This window comes from Liolophura sinensis, chromosome 8 (assembly GCF_032854445.1).
Source record: "Liolophura sinensis isolate JHLJ2023 chromosome 8, CUHK_Ljap_v2, whole genome shotgun sequence".
In the NCBI taxonomy this organism is placed as follows: Eukaryota; Metazoa; Mollusca; class Polyplacophora; order Chitonida; family Chitonidae; genus Liolophura; species Liolophura sinensis.
The window spans coordinates 26,500,314-26,511,305 of record NC_088302.1 but is presented as its reverse complement, the minus strand read 5'-3'; the positions used below and the strand labels follow the sequence as shown (position 1 = coordinate 26,511,305).

General features: G+C 41.8%; 1 protein-coding gene across 1 annotated transcript; it reads left to right on the top strand.

The window, feature by feature from the left end:
- The first annotated feature begins 435 nt into the window (after positions 1-435).
- Positions 436-10,228, top strand: LOC135473124 (neuronal acetylcholine receptor subunit non-alpha-2-like). Its single transcript, XM_064752953.1, has 6 exons — positions 436-493; positions 1,178-1,338; positions 3,182-3,226; positions 4,209-4,318; positions 5,371-5,918; positions 8,334-10,228. Exons 1-6 carry the CDS (start codon positions 466-468, stop codon positions 9,071-9,073), a joined length of 1,632 nt encoding a protein of 543 aa, XP_064609023.1. The 5' UTR covers positions 436-465; the 3' UTR covers positions 9,074-10,228.
- The last annotated feature ends 764 nt before the right edge of the window (positions 10,229-10,992 follow it).

Below are 10,992 nucleotides of genomic sequence, written 5' to 3'. Positions count from 1 at the left end.
ACGAACTGATGTAGAACTGGACGCTAGATTGTGACCTAACAGAGACAACGTTCGGTAAGGCTGTTTTTTTCTGTCCACACCGTTATTAACACTTCTGGATAGATTATCACTTTACTGTGCCAATCACTGACCTCACTGGAGCATGGCAGTGTTTTGAAATCGTATCTGACGTGGAGAAATTCCACGTTCTCAGAGACTGTTTCTTTACAGTGGCCACCGTATCTTCACGTCCTTCACACTGTCTATCCGCCATTGCTCTGTAGCTTCGCGTTCATGTATCGGCTTTTTCCATCAAGGAATACCGCCGGTTGTTCAGTGTTTAGCAATTCATCTTGTTTTCATCTAGTTTAATTCCGAGACTTCTCTCATCTTCAGCTGCCAGCTGGTCGTTACGGAAGGCTTTCAGAGGCCCAAGGCAGTATGGTGTCGGAGAATGTGCGACTAGCGGTCCTGATAGCAGCAGGGATGTCTTTGTGGGTCGTTCAGTCGCATGGTAAGACATTACACGCTATCATATATATTGATATATACGTCGTAGATTTTATTCCGAAAGTGGAATTTGGGCTTAACACTATCATTTGCCATATGCATGCCATCACTTCTTAACTGCGCCTTGCCCTTTAGCTAACGTTTTAATTACATCATCATCATTATATAAAATGATGTCACGTGCTCGAATCCATTTCCTGCTCGCGCGATCGTTGCCTTATGTCAGGAGGTAAACGTGTGTCGAGTACGAAGGGCGGTGTTTTCGTTTATGGTCTCATCTGACATAAACTGCATTTTATAAACGATTGTGCAAGTACATCAGATAGAATCTGTTCACCCCCACCACCAAGCCTCGTTGTCGGAGTACTATGTCATATGTATTCCCTTGTCAATTACCGTGTGATATCTATACCCGTATCAAGGCCCCAGTGATGTCAATTACCGTCGGAGCACTAACGTGTGATACCCATACCCGTGTCAGGGCCCCAACGATGTCAATTACCGTCGGAGCACTAACGCGTGATACCTATACCCGTGTCAGGGCCCCAATGATGCTAATTACCGTCGGAGCACTAACGTGTGATACATATACCAGTGTCAGGGCTCCTACGATGTCAATTACCCGTTCGTAGTCACCCTATTTTACCATTAATACATATGCATTTAACTATCACTATTTCTTACGCAGATCATCTCCTAGCTGATTATGTTGACCAGGCTGACAGCCTGGAAAAGAAGCTGGTGAAGGATTTGCTGGAAGCATACACCTATATTACCCGGCCTGTTCAAAATGCCAGCTCTGTTGTCACGGTCAGATTCGGTGTCTGTCTTAACCAAATACTGGACCTGGTAAGTAATATCTTCTACCAGGCATAAGTGATTGTACAACTGGAACTGGTAGGTGTAACCTAAAAGAAAATTGAAGAATTTTTAAAGAAAAATAGAAACTGAACCGGTAACTGCAGGTTTAACCTGACTGGTCGTGTCATTGAACCTGATAGGTGAAACCTGTACTGGGCTAAAGTGTGTGGAGTCGAGTTACTGAAACGGTTGCTAAGGGCGTGTTACTCAGGGTGATTAAATCCGGTATTGTTTCATGCGGACTCGCCATTATTTTCTGCTATGTATTTCTATTTTAGTCATAATTTTTGTTTATGCCCAGTGTGAGAAGTGAATAGAAACGACTGTTAAGTGAAACTGATGGGACCGTGACAACAGTAAAGAGATTCGGCATCAGTAGGGTTGGGTGTTAACACTGATGGAAATATGAAACGGGCCATTCAGCCGAATTTTCTAGCAGCATTTATCACCATTCAGGAACAATTCTATTGATCTATACCAAACACACGAGACCGAATATAACGTAACTCCGGGGTTACACCAGTTCCCATATACCTCCGGAAGGAAGGCATCTCGCGCGAATATATCCTGGAGTCAACGCCAGACGCGCAGGTGCAAAATGTAAACAAAAAGGGAGAGTACTTTGCTTGAACAAAAATTTTGTCGTCTGTTTTGATGATGACCGACGTCGGAAAAAAATGAAACGTTTTTTGTTTCGCAGTAATAAAAAAAATGTGGCAAAATGGGTAAGTGTTATTGCGGAAATACGAAAAGAAAATCTAATGGGCAGGCTGCGATAATTTTTGTTCCTACTTTGATGAAAAGGACACTTGAAATCTTTTAAAGGATTTCCTCCAGAAAGATACAGTAAAGCCCTAGGTCACTTTTGCCTTGGTTTAAGGACTGAAAACAGGATGGGACTACATAAATCTTTATCCTTTTAATGTCTTCGTGATTTCTCCATGTAGTTAAATCACCGTCCAGAAGCTCCTGTGTCCGGACACAAATCAATCATTTTCGACCCTGCCTGTTGATAACAACATCACCGTGTTGGTCGTGAACGAGGGAAATTTGAGATGGGCGGACTGATTGCTGAGTGCCGAGATTTCCCCTACTGAGTACTGTACTTCCCGCATCGTTACCCAAATCGACATCTTCTCTCCCGAAATAAAAAATGCCAGAGCCTCATCGCGCGTTTCATTTGATTAACACTATAATCCTAACCTTGGCTGACCTAAATCAACTGATTAGTGACTATGATTGCTTTGGCTCCTCTGCCACTGACAGAAACATGACAGCTCCGACGTTTAATAACTGTCTGATGCAGTTAGTGAACAATAATATTAACAGAAAATAACATCGATTACAACCTTCTTTCGACGTCGGAAAGCCCTGAACTACAATACCGACACGGACTGTACAAATTTAAGGATTTTATTTTATTGCCCACTAAAAATTCGCGATGGGAGACAACACAACTCCGAGCAAGCAGTCGGCCTGCCCTGGTTAGTACCAGATTTCTTCAGTTTTATATCTCAAAAATGCTCTCTATGGTGGACAATTCGTTACATGACGCCCTTCTGGGGGTAAGCGGGTAGATATTTCGATAATATTTAAATATTAACGGACGCCATATAATGTCGTCATATAGCCTAACTAATAATGTAGACATAGGTGCAGAGCACATTTGAATAAAAATATATAATATATAAATATACGTGTACAAGGACCGCTCAGATAGTACAGTATTGTTTCATTCTGTCAGACTTCTCTATCAGTAAAGTATGCAATACCTATCTCGACATAATGTTATTGGCACTGTAACAACGTAACCTGTGTTTTCATTTTTCAGGATGAACGAAATCAAATCTTATCCACGGCCCTCTGGATTTATGAGGTATGCTAAACGCGTGTGCCGAAGTCTGGTAATAAAACACATTTGTAGACTGCGAAATGCACATTTTAGGGTGTTTGTGGGATTTAAAGATACATCTATACTGTTGTACTAATTATAATCTGTGCTTTTTGAATTTCTGGTTAAATCCAGAATAAATGTAATAAAACGATAATACGTAAAATGGCGCAATAGATTAAAATTGAGAATGTTCATCGCGTTGATTTTCTATTAATCTTGCAGTTTTATTGTGTATTGTTTCTGGTCGCTGAAAGGATTGTTAGCTCTTTATTACTATACATTTCATATGTGTGTCATCGAGCGGTCAGGTTGTTTTCGTCGAAATCCCTTACGTCATTAACCAAGAATATGTTGCAGATTCTCTCGTTTGCCCTACCCATAAACCTGACTACCGTTTAAGGGGGCCCCCGTGGCTCATTTGGTTAGCGCGCTAGCGCAGCGCGATGACCCAGCAGTCTCTCACCAATGCGGTCGCTGTAAGTTCAAGCCCAGCTCATGCTGGTATCCTCTCGGCCGTAAGTGGAAAGGTCTGGCAACAACCTGCGGATGGTCGTGGTTTCCCCCCCGGCTCTGCCCGGTCTCCACCACCATAATTCTGGCCGCCGTCGTATAAGTGAAATATTCTTGAGGACGGCGTAGAACACCAATCAAATGAATAAATAAATCGTTACATTTAAATGAAATAGTCTTCAGTAACTTATTGATGCACTCCAAAAACATTAAATTAAATAAATAAATGTTTTGGTGAGTCTTTCCTGGCTTGAAATCTGTAGCATGCATGGTAAAATTGACACACTTTACTATAACGTACATTCACAAAACTATTATGGTTGGTCAGACTGTTTGTATTATAGACTCTATGGGACGGTCTCTCTTTGTCAACGGACTACTTTCTATATGTAGGGCGGCAAAGGGGATTGTTATTCTCAGTGACTGAAGTGTTGTTTATGTGCTTGTACTGCAGGAATGGTTTGACGAGAGCCTACAGTGGGAGCCTGAGGATTACGGAAACCTCTCCCGCGTGATTGTTCCCCCTGACAGTATATGGGTGCCCGATATCTACATATTCAACACGTCAGTTCCCTTATATCTTATTTTCACAATATACAGTCTGCATCGTTCATTTCAAAGTTTCGGTTTAAGTTAATGTAAATCGTTTTATCAGCGAAGTATGATGGACATGCAGTCCTGTTTCATTATGAGGAACGAGGCCGGAAACGTACATGAGTGCGTGACAATATTATTTTTTTCATTTTATTGCTGTTGTACCATGAGAAGATTTTCCATACCGGTACACAAGCCTAAACAATAACGTTTAACTTCTTTTGCACAGTGTATTTAATAACACTTTGTATTTCTAGAATCTTTTCACAGTAAACAATTAAGTTGGAAAAGGATATATTGCAAGTATATTTAACCGTACTGAAGATAATTCCTTAAAAAAGTCCAAAATGGATATGGAAGAAGGTAAAAATTTAGTCCAATATTTATGCTTGCTTGACATAAATCGTAACAAAAAGAGACCTTGTACGAATCATATGTTATAAAGTTTCACAATACATGATCGCCCAAAAGCCTCTCACCAATGCGGTCGCTGTGAGTTCAAGTCCAGCTCATGCTGGCTTCCTCTCCGGCCGTACGTGGGAAAGTCTTGCAGCAACCTGCGGATTGTCGTGGGTTTCCACCCACCATAATACTGGCCGCCGTCGTATAAGTGAAATATTCTTGAGTACGGCGTAAAACACCAATCAAATAAATAAATAAATAAATAAATAAATAAATACATGATCGCATAACAACCTATTTGACTGTTCTAAGCAATGTTAAAACATACTGCACCAATAGTGCTCCATGCAAAGTCTCTCACCGATTAGGAATTTGTTAATATGTTGCATATTTTATATAGACATACACCGGATTACTCATGACGCCTACATCTATGAGTAATGTTAGATACCCGACCCTCCAGACCTACAGGTTTATCTTGATATACACTTGACAAACCAGACTATTGCACAGTTGTCTGTCAGCAAATTGTATAACTTGGAGATACGTATGATCAGTGCAGTGAAGATATCAGTATGGTTTGCTTTTAAACTTGTTCCGATTAAATACTCTCTCCTCAGCGCGAGTGGACACGAAGATGGATTCGTCAACGTTACGCCGAGTAAAGTTATAGCCGAGTACACAGGAAAACTGCGCTGGAATGTTCCTCTCATGGTGAAGAGTTCTTGCTCCGTTGACGTTCGTTATTTTCCGTACGATCAGCAGCGGTGTTCGGTCAGGTTTGGCTCTTGGATATATGACGCCAAGCAGATGGATCTTATAGCAGTGGCGGACAAGCCAGACATGTCGAACTTTGTGACGAATAGTGAGTTTGACCTTCTGGCCACGACCCTCCGCCGAACACTCTTGGACGGCTCCAAGTGCCCGGGGGACCGTCCCCAACCTCAGGTTAGCTTACACCTAGAGTTTAAAAGACGGTCTAAGTATTACGACTACATCGTGGTGACGCCAACCCTCCTACTGTGTCTGCTGACCCTGGTGTCTTATTTACTACCTTCACACCGCGGAGAGAAGGTGTCTATCGGGCTGACAGTCGTCCTCACCTTATACTTCCTACAGCTGCTGATTGCCGAAAACATCCCCGTGTCTAATACACCGCCACTTTTAGGTACGTCTTGTCTGTCTTTCCTTGCAACCGCTTAATTCCCTGTGAGTCGTCTTTTCTGTAATAACCTAGTTTCCTGTGAGTCGCATTTTCCTGTATCAACCTACAGTGTAGTTTATTGATAGTCGTCTATTCCTGTAACAGTCTAGTTTCCCACGGATCGTCTTTTCCTGTAACAATCTAGTTCCCTGTGAATCGGCTTTCCCGGTAACAATCTAGTGACAATCCTTGCTCTGCATCAACCTTGTTTCATGATGACATGCCCTATGACATGCCCTAGTTCCCACATGTTTCGCCTATGGCAGCAATATTCCCTGCCATAGGTATTCTCAGTTTCCTGCCTTATTGTCCGTCTTGTAGAACAATCTAGTTCCATCTCAACAAGTCTGGTGACACCTCAGTTCTATGTCGCCATGCCCTATGACAATCCTTCTTCCCTGCCACCATGCCCTATTCCATCCTTGTTCCCTGCCATCATGTCCTATTCAATCCTTCTTCCCTGCCATCATGCCCTATTCCATCCTTGTTCCCTGCCATCATGTCCTATTCAATCCTTCTTCCCTGCCATCATGCCCTATTCCATCCTTGTTCCTTGCCATCATGTCCTATTCCCTCCTTGTTCCTTGCCATCATGCCCCCTTTTCCATCGTTGTTCCCTGCCACCATGCCTATCCTATTGTTGTTCCTTATCACCATGCCCTATGACAACCTTGTTCCCCTCCACCATACATGTACCTACTCCATTCTTGTTTCCCGCCACCATGCCCTATGTCATCTTTGTTCCTTGTCCTCGTTTACAGCCACCATATCCCATGACATCCTAGATTCCTGGTATATTAGTCTACATAGATCCTTCCTGCCATTCGTCTTTCTTACTTTCGTGTCCTGTGCCATCCTTGTTGCTGCCACCATTCCCTGTGCTACCCATGTTCCCTGTTCCCATGCCATATGCCATCCTTTATCCCCGGGCCATCATTTTGCCCTATTACATCCTTGTTCCCTGCCATCATGCGATATGCCATCCTTTATCCCCGTGCCATTATTATGCGTATTGCATCCTTGTTCCTTTCCACAGTAATCCATGTCATCCTTCTTTCCTGTCATCATGCCTTACACCATCCTTGTTTCTATCACTGTGCCCTCTGTCATCCTTTATTACTGTGCGATCATTATGCCCTGTGCCACCTTGTTCCTTTCCACAGTACCCCATGTCATCCTTGTTTCCTGCCATCATGCCCTATACCATCCTTGTTCCCTGCTACTATGCCATATGCTATCCTTGTACCCTTCCATCATGCCCAGTGTCATCCTTTATCGCTGTGCCATAATTATGCCGTATTACATTCTTGTTTCTTGCCGTAGTGCCCAATGCCACGTTTTTCTCCTGCGACTCAGCCCTATACCATTCTTTCTCCTCATGCCATCCTTATGACCTATTACATGTGCATCCTTGTACCTTTGCTACCATCTCATATGGCAACGTAGTGCCCTACCATTACAACCTGTGCCGTGACCAGTGTCACAACCTTGTTCCCTACCACTAGTCCTGTGAGAACCTTGTTCCCCGCCACTGTACCCTATTACAACCTTGTTCCCTACCAGTAGTCCTGTGACTATCTTGTCCACTGCCTCATACGTGCCATTCTTGTTCCTTGCCTGCATGCCCTGTACCTTCCCTGATCGACATCCAAGTTAATTCCTCATGGCATGGTTCGGCTCTTTTTCAACCCGGTTCCTTATCCGTAATATACAATAAGCCGACTCGTGTTCTTCTTTTTCTTCCTCTATAACTACATGTTGCCCGTGTAGCCTCGGCTAATTGGACAACACAATTCCTGTTTCCTCTTGTCTGAAACTGACATACCCACTTTTTCCACATTGAAAAGTAGCTCGTCTTTTTCTTGCCTATCAACAACCCAGTTCGTTACTTGCATTGCATGTACCAATCTAATTGCTATAGCTCTCTATTCTGTTACTGGAATGTTATTCTTTGTTTTCTTTTCTTAGTAAATACAATAATATGTAGCGTAAATAGAACATAACAGAAAACAATTTATGAAAATACATATTATTACTATTTTTGTTGATATTTTAGTAGGTATAGATGGCTGCCTGGTTGAGCCTCTGTGGTGTCGTAGTAGTACTAAATTTCATCAGTACATTCACTTCATCCTGACAATCAACCCACTTTAGTTCTGTTTAGTTCAAAAGAGAACAATGACAAGAACGTCGCGAATTGGTGGCCTTTGGGTAACAAGTACTGTAGACGGTTTAAACGATAGGAATATCTCAAAATAAATAAAATAAGCTTTTTTTGGAATGCGTAAATAACATTTTTGTGCTAAGGGTAGATCATTCATATCTAAAGATTAAGAAGCCCCAGTTCAGTACTTCCTCACTTTCTCACCTGTTTTGCAGGCTTATTGCTCTTCGCTGTGATGTCGATGAACGGCATTTCCTTGATAGTTGCCACGCTGGTGATGAACCTGAAGAAACAAGGTGACGAAAGGTTCTGTACTAAGGTTCCTCGCTGGATCCTCTGTATATGTAGGGCGGTCACGTGCCTCTGTAAGACCCCTCTGGCCAATCCCATTGGTTCCTTGAGGTTCAAAGGGCGCAGGCACCGAACTCCCGTCAGACGTCGCCCCGCGCCACGGAATCAGCACACGGAAAACAACGAAGTCCACCACAATCCAGACTCTCATCCAGACAATACGATGTCCAGCGACAACGACACTTACGAGTATGACAGGCAGTTTCAAAAAGAACGCGAACATTTATTGCATGAAAAAAATGCAACATTTCATCGACAGGTGTCGGGTCAGTTCGGCATATTCCGTACTGAAAACGGGGAAATAATCACCAGCTCAGAAGATCAGCCCAACACATGTACCCCTCCGTCAGCAGTGTTTAGGCGCCAATGCTTGATCAGGAAACCAACTCTGCGATACCCATATCGCCGTCCCAAAGTTCGCCAGTGGAAAAATACGGTAGCACCGGCTGTTAGAGAACAGTGGTATTTTGTAGCGGATGTGGTCGATCGTTGTGCTTTTGTAATATCTCTCATAGCTATGGTCATCATGCTGACGACCATGATGTGCATCATGCCCAAACTGAGCGCAAGTTCCAATATGGAGGCGATGGATGGCGCGATATGATCACACCTCACACTTGAAAATAACCTGAAATATTGAAATATACTTGAAATATCTGCAGCGAGAACTTTATGATAGCATGACAAAAATTGTAGGTGCTTTCTTTTCAAAAATAGTCATCAACTAATTTTAACCGTAACTTCCATCGGCCTCTTGCACCAGTCGATCATATGTTTCATCAGTTGTCGCCATGCTAGTTACAATCAACTTAGACTACTACCACATTGTACAAGAGGTTCGACCGCATGAAGAGAAACATATCATATTCCTGTAGAAACTCGGATTCTGCAAACCACAAGTCATCAAGAGACCATACTGTAAACAGTGATCATTTTACACACTGTGTTACCAGTGTGCGCATGTGACGACAAAAGCCTCCCCGTCAGTATAGAGATCCGTGAAAGCTTGAACATGAGAGAGTTCTTGTTGCTCTGTACGGGTTATGTCCCTTAGACCCTGCGAGAAGCCAAACTTCACACACTACAATAGTTATACTGCGTAGAGATATCTTAATCAGTGCGGAAAATTGCGTCTCGTTCAGCCAAAACATACATGTTGGGCCAAACGTTCAACACGTATTTTTACTACTATTTATTTTATTTATATTCAATTCAGTTCAATTTTTTGGAGAAGGAAGTATAATTTTATCTTGAGAAAACCCTGCATATATATATATATACGAGGCTATATACGAGGGATACCCAAACGTTAAACAGTACTAAAATATGCACGCTCATTAATCAAGCGATACAGGTCTGCAAGCACGATTCATTTTACGACTTGATCAATGAGAGAAACTCTTTCGTGTATTAAAATTTTAAGTGTACATGGTATTTTTATATACTAATAGCACTGAAAAATGACGTTAATATTTAAGTCTTCATCTTATTCACTTCGGAAAGGCCAATTCTTTGCCTAATAAACGTAATCGATGTACATACAAACATGGTGGGACACTGTACAACTTTGTACACAGAAGCTTGCAGAAAATAACCATTGACTTCGTCTTCCATATATATAAAGTGTATTACTACTGTATATACTAAATGTTAGCGATTTTATAATATACAGTGTATTCTCTTCAGTCATGTTAGTTACTCGTTTAAATGTCATAAACAACACTGTCTATATCTTGTTTCTGTTGGTTTATATATACTGTCATTATATCTGTATCAATAAATACCACTTCAGTGGAATTACATAGCAGTCTGTGATATCTGGGAAAACTGACAAGGTTGAAAAGATTCTTGATGTTTTTTTTAAGATGTAAGCAATGGTTATTCTACATGTTTAAATAGTATTATACCATGTACTGAACACAAAATCTAAATTCATTTACGTAACAAGACTGAGAAGAAGAAATATATTTTTGGAGAAAACAATCCGTATAGAAGGGTTCCTAAGTATACATACCCATGCTAATCGACCGCTCTGGTCGCTACGGTGCTCTATTTATTTGGACAGCATATTTACGGACAATCATACGTAAATGTCTTTACGCTGCACGACGGCTACTGTGTACCATCCATATGGAAAAACAACTCGTATGCACACGCTCCGGCGTAAAAAAAAAGACTTCATGCCACAAAAGTCTGAAAAGGTGAACATTGTACATGAAGAAAGGAAACTGTATGCACACGTTCCTACGTAAATGTCTTCATGCTACACAACTTCTGCCATGGACTGTGTTTATGGAGAAAACAATCCGTACTTGACTTTCCTGCCTAAATGTTTTTCAAGCTACACGGCTACTGTCGTGAACCCTGTTTATGGAGAAAACAATCCACACTAGACTTTCCTACCTAAATGGGGTTTTTTTGTGTTCCACGAACAACCCGTACCTGCATCATTAAAAACGTAGGCCTGCAAGCATATAAATTTCTACAACAGTTGTTTTGTACGGTTGTAACATAAACGATAAA

Coding starts and splice junctions, on each gene's coding strand:
- LOC135473124 (XM_064752953.1), top strand. CDS start 466: ATGTCTTTGTGGGTCGTTCAGTCGCATG. Junction 4,319..5,370: donor GATATCTACATATTCAACAC/GTCAGTTCCCTT, acceptor CTCTCTCCTCAG/CGCGAGTGGACACGAAGATG. Junction 5,919..8,333: donor TAATACACCGCCACTTTTAG/GTACGTCTTGTC, acceptor CCTGTTTTGCAG/GCTTATTGCTCTTCGCTGTG.